Source organism: Tachyglossus aculeatus, chromosome 10 (assembly GCF_015852505.1).
Source record: "Tachyglossus aculeatus isolate mTacAcu1 chromosome 10, mTacAcu1.pri, whole genome shotgun sequence".
Taxonomy (NCBI): Eukaryota; Metazoa; Chordata; class Mammalia; order Monotremata; family Tachyglossidae; genus Tachyglossus; species Tachyglossus aculeatus.
Genome location: NC_052075.1, coordinates 18,186,260 through 18,197,868, shown reverse-complemented (window position 1 = coordinate 18,197,868; position 11,609 = coordinate 18,186,260). Strand labels below are relative to the sequence as shown.

Here is an 11,609-nt window from a genome sequence, read left to right as displayed (position 1 = left end):
GAAAAATCAAAATGAGTACCCTTTCATTCATTCAGTCGTATTTATTGAGCGCTTACTGTGTGCAGAGCACTGTACTAAGCACTTGGGAAGTACAAGTTGGCAACATAAAGAGATGGTCCCTACCCAACAGTGGGCTCACAGTCTAGAAGGGAGAGACAGACAACAAAACATATTAACAAAATAAAATAAATAGAATAGTAAATGCGTACAGGCATCCTGCCCTCAGTCCTACTGCCCCAGCTAGAGAAGGGGTTTGGAGTTGGAGCACAGAGCCCTAGAAGAGGACAGAGGGGAGACAGAGGGGGAATGTCCCACCCGGGCTGGGGCTACTTACAGCCACACCGGCTGCTCAGGGCGCAGGGCCGTGGAGTGTGACAAGGAGTGTGCTGCTTGGGACACAGGCGACGGAGAATAGCATAGGGCAGTTGTGTGTGTGGAGGGGGGCTGAAATTGTGGAGTTTATTTATTTTTAAATAAAAAGAAAGTCCACCTCTGCCTCCCACTGGGCAGTCAAATCCACGGACTTGGGAGATTGTCAGCCTGTGCCCCAGAGACCAAAGAACTTCTCTTTGAATAGTAAAAAGTCAGAATAAATAAAGATGAACCTGACACTGCCAGTCTGTTTCAGATAGGTCTTTCTAAACTCAAAAGTGAAACTCAATTGAGAAAAGATAAAACCCAGAGAGAGATGAAGGACATTGCACTGGATTCTGGCAGCAGCTTCTCCATTCCTTTTCCTACCTGAGACCCAGAGCATCAGGAGCCCAAGGAGCTGGGACGGGGACACCATCTCGATCCGTCTGACCTACCTGAGGCTGACCAGTTCTGTCTCCAGAGAAAGTTACATTTATACAGCCTCTGAGCTGCAGGGCCCAGAAAGTGGAAGGTGAATATGTAAAGCAGTTTAGACAAAAGGGAGGGACTTGTTGGAGGAATAGAGTTAAAAGCCGGTTCTGATTTGGCTGCTCAGACCATGTGAGTGAAAGTACTCTTGGTAAGTAATCAGTGCTGAGCATCCAGTGCACTGTGCACCGTGGCTACAGTGGCCATTCTCTGGCTAGTGGTCTTGCATTGCTTTCAAGTGTTTACAGCGGTACACCTCAGGGGTCAGACATGAAGTACATCTGATTGGATTGCAGTGGCCCCGGCGCCCCATCTCCTCTTCCTTCCATCAATCGAAGGAATTAATTTATGGTATGGCTATGAGCCATGATTTTTTATACTGGTTTCTGTCCCCAGCTCCATTATTCTCCCTGCACGAATGGTTTGGAGCTGGGGCCTTCCTGCCAACAGGATCTGAAACTTTATTAAAAATTTTATTAGGGATGGAGAGAGGATGGGAATGTTTCTGAAAAATTAAAATCAGTACCCTTTCCTGCCCCCGACCTCACTGCCCCAGACACGGGAGGGGTTTGGAGTTGGAGAACAGAGGCACGGAGGAAAACAAAGAGGAGGCCGAAGGAGAGACCAGAAGCAGTAGAAGCTGGGCTCTCCAAATGTCCCATAAGAGCTGGGACCTCCTGCAGCCATGCCAGCTACTCCGGGTGCAGGGCTGAGGAGGATGACATAGAGGAGGCTGGGAGAGGTGCAGGGTCACGGAGGATTACAAGGAGGAGGCAGGGAGCGAGCAGGGAGGAAGGGGTTGAGACCTAGCTCACCATCATAGAGGGATTTATTTTTTATTTGTTTTTAAATAGAAGGGATGTCCACCTCTACCTCAACCCAGCCAGTTATATCCAGAAATGAGAGAGCTTCCCACATCAGGAGATTCATTTTTTATTCAAGGGAGCAGTAATGGCAGCTCTCCCGCTCCCTCTCTTCCTTTCGCAGTCCTGAGAGTGGAGATTATGGGGGCAGGAGCAGCCTCTCTTCTTGTCAGGGTGAGGGACCCCTAACTATTCCAGCCCAGACAGTCACTTCCTACACTGACTAAGCACTAGTATACATGCAAGATAGTCATATCAGGACACAGAACCTGTCCCCTACAGGTCTCACACTCTAAGAGGGAGAACAGATATTTTATGCCCATTTTACAGATTAGAGAAACAAGGGAAGAAGCAGATTAAGTATTGAACAAAGGCTACCCAGCAGGCAAGTGGTGGAACCATTACTAGAACTCTGGTCTCCTGACCCCCATTCCCTGCTCTTTCCACTTCATTTGAGAAGGGTCTAAGAAAGGTTCTCTGCTCCTGGGGGGTGCGCACAATGTGGGACAGGTGGTTGTGTTAAGCCCAGTCACACAACAGGATGTAATCTCCTTGTCATCTGTGCCCATTGGGGTAAAGAATTTCAATACCCAAAACAGCCAGTCTGGCCTCTTCCCCTCAAGCCTGCATTGGCTTCGCCTCCACAGAGTGAGAGACGCTGTCTGAGCAGCCCCACAGCAGCTGCTGGGGGACAGGGAGCAGCTGGGACAGCCCAGCATCATCAGTCAGCCAGCAGGAGGAGGTTTTTGTACAGAGCTGAAGCACTGTGTGAGGTACCCATGTAGCTTGGCCACAGTAATAGTCTGCAGCATCATCGGCTTCCACACCATTGATGGTCAGAGTGAAATCTGTCCCAGCCCCGCTGCCGATGAACCGGGCCGGGATCCCGGAGACCCGGGTGGAGGCTATGTAAATGAGGAGTTTGGGGGGATGTCCAGGTTTCTGTTGGAACCAGTTTAAATCGTTGTTGCCATTACTGTGTGTGAGAGTCTCACTGCTCTTACAGTTGATGGTGAATTTGTCTCCTGGAGACACAGACTGGGAGTCCGGAGACTGAGTCAGCACTTTATCCCCACTGGAGCCTGCATTTGAAAAAACACAAAAACTAACATGTTAAATTTCATCATCGCTTTCATCTTCCATCTGTTCCAGGTCCTGAGACTCAGCTTCCATCTTGTAATGCAGGACCAAGAGGACTGAACCCTTGGGAACAGAAGCAGTCTCTGCTCTTGGGATACTAGGAATTTTGGTTCTCAGAGCACGAAACTAACACAGATACAAGTGTGCCATCCCAACATGATTTTCCAGCTAAAAATTCTTAACATTACAGCAAGACAGACGAATGACATATTTATGAAATGTAAAATCCACTAAAGAGACCAGATTCCAGCTGCGCTTTCTCCTGTTTCTTCTCCTACCTGAGATCTGGAGCAGCAGGAGCCAGAAGAGCTGGGACGGGGACACCATCTTGATCTGTCTGACCTTCCTGAGACTCACCAGTCCTGTCCCCAGCAAAAGGTACATTTATACAGACTCTGAGCTGCCAGGCCCGGAAAGTGGAAGGTGAATATGTAAAGCAGTTTAAGGAAAGGGAGGGACTTGCAGGAGGAACTGAGTTAAAAGCCAGTTCTGATTTGGCTGCTCAGACCTTGTGAATGAAGTTAGTCTTGGTAAGTCATCTGTGCTGAGCATCCAGTGCACTGTACAGTGATCATTCTCTACTGTGCGGTCCTGCATTGCCCTCTTCTGCTTACAGTTCAACACAACCACACTTCATTGGTCCTGCAGGATGTTAACATTTCCCAAGGTAGTGCAGGCTTAGAGAACTCAGATATCTGCTCAGGTGATACTTTAATAAAATAAAACTCTTTCCAATGGGAAAGAAAACTCCTCCTGATGGGAAAGTAATTCTACATAGAATTTCCAACACTACCCGGGTGACTGGCGCACAGATGTTTATAGAGGAGATTTGGGATGTAGAGGAGGGGCTGAAAAGTGTGGAAAAAACTTCAGAGCTATTTTAAGTTCAGCCAGGGACAGACAACACAAATCTCTTAGGTGCTGTGGGAAAGGACCTGAGGGTGAGGGCTCCATCGTAAGGTCTGCTGGGAACAAGTCAACAGAGGGATTTACAGGACATATCAACCTCGGGCAGCAATTTTCCCTACTGGTTCCCTGAGCAGTTTGGTTGGACCATCATACCTCCCCACCCAGAGGTCAGGACCCCTGAGAAGCAGCAGACATGCTCCTGTATTCCCCTCTCCCTTCTTAAGCTGTCTGGGTGCATGTTCCAGACTATGGTGGGTTTGTGAAGTCCAGGAGGCCCAGGAAGCCAGAAGCACAGGAAGAGGATGTTGATGGTCCATGATTACATCGCACTTGTTGTTGGTTGATATACAAGGATTTGAGGCACACAAAAATCTCTGGGAGGAAAAAAAGAAAAGAAGAGCAGGAAGATTGAGTGTGGCAGCTAGTGCAAGTAGCAAGGGAAAAAGAGGGGATTAACTTCAGGGTAAAATAAATTGAGGAACCGAAAAGGCAGATTGATTCAAGCATCTTGAGGTCACAGTTCCAAAGGGGCCAAAGGGTATTCCTTGCCAATGATGGAGAGCAGCAGTTCCAGAGAAGCAGAAGGCAGGAGGGCCCCTCCCCATCCCTGGACAGTCAGATACAAAGTTTCTCCAAGCAGAGAAGTCATGCCAGCTGAACTGACCGTGACCTTCTGAAAGCACTGTGCAAAATCCAGCTGGGGGTGTTGGGATGGGGGAAGTGACAATATCCCTGACCTTTCTACGTGTGACTCTTGGAACCCTGCCCACCCCAAATACTGGGACACACTTCAGAACATAGAGAAATGCCCCATAGTAACCAAGAATTGATGTCAGAGCTGGTAAGATCTGCTGTCAGTGATGGAATGGTAACTAGTTACATGACTGAGTCCCCCTTTTCCTCTGCTCCTAGTCCCCTCCCCATAGCCCCTACTCCCTCCTTCTGCTCTACCCACCTCCCGACCCCACAGCACTTGTGAATATATGCACATATTTATTATCCTATTTATTTTATTAATGATGTGTATATATCTATAATTCTATTTATTTATTTTGATGCTATTGATTCCTGTCTATTTGTTTTGTTTTGTTGTCTGTCTTCCCCTTCTAGACTGTGAGCCCGTTGTTGGAAAGGGATTATCTCTTATCTGTTCCCACATTGTACTTTCCAAGCGCTTAGTACAGTGCCCTGCACACAGTAAGCATCCAATCTCAGTGGAAAGAGCACGGGCTTGGGAGTCAGAGGTCAGGGGTTCTAATCCCGGCTCCACCACATGTCTGCTGTGTGACCATGGGCAAGTCACTTAACTTCTCTGAGCCTCAGTTCCCTCATCTGTAAAATGGGGATGAAGACTGTGAGCCTGATGTGGGACAACCTGATCACCTTGTATCCCCCCAGCACTTAGAATAGTGCTTTGCACATAGTAAGTGCTTAACAAATGCCATCATTTTTATTATTATTATTAATAAATACGATTGAATGAATGGAACCAGGAATGCAGCTGGGATGTTGGAGGAGGTAAAAGTGGGGCTTGGGGAACAGTTGATTTGTCCATGGCCTTGCTCTGCTCTGTGGGTTGAGGGAAAAAGCAGCCAGTGTGGAAAAGCATTGATGCTCCCTTTAAAACTGGCCTTGTTTCCAACCCTTTTTACCTATGGGTTCAGACCACAATAAGCTGCCTTTTTAGTGACTGTTTGTGATCCCATGAATAACAACAAGGAAGAGACTAGCCATGGGTTCTACTTGAGGCAGGTGATTTCTGGTGTGTGGGGATGGAGCCTGGAGGGAGGTGGGGCTTTCTATCCCTGTAACAGGCCGGGACCAATTAATGACTGCCACGTAGAGCCACAGCTGTGATGCCTAAGGCAGATAAGAGGCGGTTGCTTTGAATTGTGAGGGGGCACCTGGAGGTGGGTAGAGAGGTAAGTATTGAAGCAGTAGAAGGCCACAGCACTTGGAAGCAGAAAGAAGAAGCATTGGCAGAATGGGCTCCCTTGACCAGCCTGGTTTTGGATGCTTGGTGGGGTGAGTGAAGCTATGTGTATGTGTCACTCCCTTGCATGCTGGTAAAACTAAGTAAAAAGCTTTCCACAGTAACCTTGGTAATCAATGATGTGGTTTGAACTCTACTATGTGTTGCTGAGCCTCCCCTGGTCCAGGAAAGTTCTGGTTGGTACAAGGGGGTGCCTTGTGACAGGCAACTGTGCTGTGATACTGGGGGAGGGAGTTATGGCATAGTCTGGAGTCTCTTACATGAACTCTAGTTCATTGTCCCTTGAGGGAGGTGGTCACTTTATGCTGGACACAAAGTGTATTATGTCAGGTGAGTTTTCTAGTCTGGAATCTGTGGTGGCTCTCAATTGTCCCTCTTGTGTCTGAAGAAACCCATAAGATGAAACATCCACTTTCTCTTAAAGCACAGCACCTGCATTGTGTCAGTGACGCTGGGCAGGAAGCAGCTGCTCCTCTAGAAACCAAGTGACATGGGGAGGCTTTTTTATTGGGTTGAACACTGTGGGATATTTAGTACTATTGCATTGACAGTAATAGTCTGCAGCATCGTTGACTTCCACTCTGCTGATGGTGAAAGCGTAATGAGTCCCAGACCCGTTGCCATTGAACCAGAAAGGGATAGTAGAGGGGTGGTTGGAAGCAGCATAGATATGGAGCTTTGGAACTTGTCCAGGTTTGTTTGTACCAGGCTATATAGCATTGTAGGCATTGGAACTGGTTTTGCAGTTGATAGCAGCTCTCTTTCAGGGAGACGCCGTCAAGAAATCTGGAGTCTGTGTCACCACAATGCTCTCTGTGGATTCTAGAAGAGAAAAAAATTATGGAAACTCTTCCTTATGCAGTCCCTTGGTTATGTTAACTGCTTTAAGGCTCCATAGATCCTATGGAATTTTAAAAGCAAATTTTAGATTAAAAGGGAGGTTAATGATACTTTTGATCTAGTCAGCAATAGAATAGTCCAAACCCAGCTCCTCTCTCTTGTGTTTTACCACAGGCCCAGAGCAGCAGGAGGCAGAAGAGTTGAGTCCTAGAGACCATGTTGCTGTCACTGCAGTTTTCAACCAAGACTGAGAGCCCAGAGTGATTGCAGGGGATGGGGAGACGGTTATATTGGGCTGAGCGGCTGGGCTGGGTCTCTGGGGAGCAATAGGGAAATAAGGGGATGGACTGACATCTCCCTTCTTGTGGCCTGAGCCCGGGGGGTGGGGATAAAGGACCTGCTGCTCCACAGACCTCCATTATCTCCTGTCCCAGAACCATTCAGGGGTTTGAGTGTTTGCTATTGGTGCAGGGAAGAACAGGTTGATCTGGACTCGAATTTCATGGACACAACATCGTACCAGTGACCTTATCCTCATCGGCTCAGGTTTCTGGATCACACTTATCCCTGTATGGTCAGTGATTTGTGAATACTCGGGTTGTGCTCTAAGCTTGGCACCAACACTGGAAACAGGGAACAGCCTGGCTGTGGTCCCCTGGGGCTGGATGAGCAGGTGGGACTCGGCAGGCAGTACTGATGTTCTGGGTCACCGAGGCCCCAAAGTCCCCATGGTTACCTGGACTGCTGTGGGCCCTTGTTCAGTGCAGGACATCCTGATGCTATTTCTCATATCCTCCTCCTCCTTCTACCTCCCCTCAGCCCTGAATGCTTGACCACCACACAGCAGTTTTCAATCCAGTAGTCCAAAACACTAGCTTCAGAGGGACATTGTAGACATACCCTGGGATGGTCCAGTTCTGGGAGATAGTCTCAAATAGCACACTTTCACATAAGACTTTAACATAGCTCTGGTTACCTAAGGTGGGAATCCCACTGAACTTGCCACCGGGAACAGTTTCATACCTGATTTCTTGGTCACTTGTAATTGTGATGTTTCCCGCTTCTTAGAGAATTTCAATCTCTCCCCCGCCCCCCAAGCCTTTTAGTGGTTCCTTGCCAACTACCAGTGTAAAATGAAATTAGGGGGAAAACCAAGACTGGGGTTCCCCTCCACATTCCAAGTCTACACCCCAACTCTCCACCCAAACTGCTACCACATTAATCCAATCACTTGTCCTATTCCAACTTGATTATTGTATCAGCTCCTTGCTGACCTCCCTAATGCCTGTCTCTCCTCACTCCAATCTTTACTTCACTTTGCTGCCTGCATCATTTTTCTCCAAAAACAATCATGCCATGTTTCCCCACTCCTCAAGAAGCTCCAGGGGTGGCCCATCCACCTCTGTATTAAAGAAAAACTCCTCCCCATTAGCTTTAAAGCACTCAATCATGTTGCTTACTCCTACCTCACCTCACTACACTCCTAATACAACCCAGCTGACACAATTTGCTCCTAATGCTAACCTTCTCATTGGTCATTGACCTTGTCTATCTCACTGCCCACATCCTGGAATGCCCTCCCCTTTAATATCCAACAATTACTCTCCCAAACTTCAAAGCCTTCCCAGATAAGCCCCCTTTTCCTCAGCTCCCCCTCCCTTCTGCCTCATCTTTACTCCCTCCCTTTGCTCTCCCCCCACAACTCACCACCCCAAAGCACTTATGTGTAGATTTACAATTCTATTTATATTGATGCCTGTTTACTTGTTTTGATGTCTGTCTTCACCTGTCTAAGTCTAGAGGGGAGTAAGCCCACTGAGCAGGGATTGTCTCTATTGCTGTATTGTACTTTCCAAGTGCTTAGTACAGTGCTCTGCACACAGTAAGCACTCAGTAAGTGATTGAATGAATGAACACCTTACTGAAAGCATCGCTCCTCCAAGAGGCCGTCTCTGACTAAACCTTCCTTTCCTCTTCTCCCACCCTTTTCTGTGTCACCCTGACTTGCTTCTGTTACTCACCCCCCCCACCCAACTCAGACCCACAGCACTTAAGTACATAATAATAATTTTTTATTTATATTAATGTTTGTCTACCCCTCTTAACAGTGAACTTGTTGGCAGGGAATGTGTCTGTTATATTATTTCATACTCTCCCAAGTGTTAATTACAGTCTCCACAAACAGTGCTTAGGAAATATGATGGACTAGCTGACTGTTGTCCTCACCTAATGGATTTTACATTCCTACTGGTAAGGGATCAGGTATCTCGCTGCTATTGTACCATCTCAAGATCTCAGGAGAGTGTTCTGCATCTGCTGGGGGGGAAGAGAAAATATTGTTTGTCCAAAGGTCACAGATTGAAGTGTATAGTTGATGCAGATGGGAGTGCAAGCTGGGGAAAAGAGGGCTTAATTGGGGACAGCCTCTTGGAGGAGATGTGAACTTAATAATGCTTTGAAGGTGGAGAGAGTGTTGTCTGGCATATATGGAGGGAAAAGGAGTTCCAGGCTAGGGAGAGGTTGGGAAAGGGGCTGGCGGCAAGACAGATGAGGTCACAACACTAGCTGGTGCTAGAGGAGAGGAATGGGTGGGCTGGGCTGTAGTAGAAGAGATCAGTGCTTAGAACAGTGTTTGGCACATAGTAAGCACTTAAATACTATTATTACTATTATGCAGGCTAATCAGGTTGGGCACATCCCATGTCCCACATTAGGCTCACAGTATTAATCCCCTTTTAACAGATGAGATAACTGAGGCGCAGAGAGTGAAGTGCCTTGCCCAGCCCCCAGCTCTTTCTGTTTCATTTTTGAAGGAGCTAGAAAGGGTTCCCTGCTCCTAGAATGTGTGTTATGTTGGGCACAGCAAGAGCACAGGCTTGGGAGTCACAGGTTGTGGGTTCTAATCCTGCTCCACCACTTATCAGCTGTGTGACTTTGGGCAAGTTGCTTAACTCCTCTGTGCCTCAGTTACCTCAACTGTAAAATGAGGATTAAGACTGTGAGCCCCATTTGGGACAACCTCATTACCTTTATCTACCTTAGATCTTAGAACAGTGTTTGGCACATAGTAAGCGCTTAACAGATACTATTATTATTATTAATAATCAATTCTATTGAGCACTATGTGCAGAATATTGTACTAAATGCTTAGGAGAGTACAATACAATAGAATTAGCAACCATGATCCCTGCCCATAATGAAGGGGTTGACAGATACTAATATAAATGCATAAATAACTCATATGTAATTTTAAAACACATACTTCAGTCCTGTGGGGTGGATGTCAAATGTCCGAAGGTCAGAGATCCAAGTGCAAAGACACTGCAAAAGGGAGAGCGAGCTGAGGAAAAGAGGGCTCAAATGGGGAAAGTCTCTTGCAGGAGATGTGACACCAGTCATGCTTTAAAGGTGGGGAAAGTGATGGTGTATATGGAGGGGGAGGGAATTCCAGGTTAAGTGGAGAACGTAGGAAAGGGATCAGTGGCAAGATAGATGAGATCGGGACACAGTGAGTAGCACTGGAGAAGCAGAATGTGTGGGCTGAGGTGTACTAGGAGATCAATGAAGTTCTCACAAAACAGAAAATAATCATTTTGTCAGCAATTTGGACCAAAAGACAACAGAATTTATGGCTCCTCTAAACGGATGAAGGTTGGGGGGTGTCTGGAAGGTTTCTACATGAAGAGTAGCAGAGAACTTCAATATCCAAAACTGTCAGTTGGGCCCATTCCCCACGAGCCTGCAAAACCCTCTGCCATGACAGATGGGGAAACGTTACATCTTAGCAGCTGCAGGGGAAGGGAAAGCAGCTGGGACAGTCAAGTGTCACCAATCAGGCAGCAGGAGGAGGTTTTTGTACCGGGCTGGAGCACTGTGGGAGGTAACCATTTAGCTTGACCACAGTAATAGTCTGCAGCATCGTCAGCTTCCACACCACTGATGGTCAGAGTGAAATCCGTCCCAGCCCCGCTGCCACTGAAATGGGCCGGGATCCCAGAGACCAGGGTGGAGGCTGTGTAAATGAGGAGCTTGGGGGGATGTCCAGGCTTCTGTTGGAACCAGTTTAAATAGTTGTTGCCATCACTGTGTGTGTCTCACTGCTCTTACAGTTGATGGTGAATTTGTCTCCTGGAGACACAGACTGGGAGTCTGGAGCCTGAGTCAGCACTTTATCCCCACTGGAGACTGCATTTGAAAAAACACAGAAATAAACATGTTCATGTCATCTTCACCACCATCTTCCATCTGTTCCAGGCCCTGAGCACCCACTCAGCTTCCATCTTGGAATGCAGACCCAAGGGGACAGGACTCTTGTGGACCAGAAGCAGTCTCTGCCCTTGTGATGCTGGGAATTTTAGTTCCCAGAGCACAAAACTAGGACAGTGAGAGGTGTGCCAATCCAACATGATTTTTCTGCTAGGAATTTGTAACTTTACAAAAATGCAGAAGAATTACACATTTATGAGATGTAAAATCCCCTAAAGAGACACTGGATTCCAGCTCTGCTTTCTCCTGTTCCTTCCCCTACCTTAGATCCAGAACAACAGGAGCCCGAGGAATGGGGACAGGGACACCATCTCGATCCATCTGACCTGCCCGAGGCTGACCGATTCTGTCCTCAGCTGGTTACATTTATATAGGCTCTGAGCTGTGGGGCCCAGAAAGTGGAAGGTGAATATGTTAAGTGTTTTAAGGAAAGGGAGGGACTTGCAGGAGGAATCGAGTTAAAAACCATTTCTGAATTGGCTGCTCAGATCTTGTGAGTGAAGTTACTCTCTTGGCAAGTAAGTCATCTGGGCTGAACATCCAGTACACTGTGCACCTTGACTCGTGTCCTGCTAATGGTCCTGTTTTGCCCTCTGGTGATTACAATTCAACATAACCACACTTCACTGGCCCTGCAGGATGTGACTTTGCCCATGGTGGTCCAGGCTTGGGAAACTCAGATAATTTCCCGGGTGAAACTTTTGTAAAATGAAATCCCTCTCTAAGGGAAACCAGTTTTACACAGAATTTCCAAC

At 47.3% G+C, this 11,609-nt stretch overlaps 1 gene segment (V, D, J or C); it reads right to left on the bottom strand.

The window, feature by feature from the left end:
* Positions 1–2,324: 2,324 nt before the first annotated feature.
* On the bottom strand, positions 2,325–3,199 carry LOC119932818. The segment is given in 2 exon segments: positions 2,325–2,788; positions 3,125–3,199. Coding segments are annotated over 2 exon segments (513 nt in total).
* Positions 3,200–11,609: the final 8,410 nt, after the last annotated feature.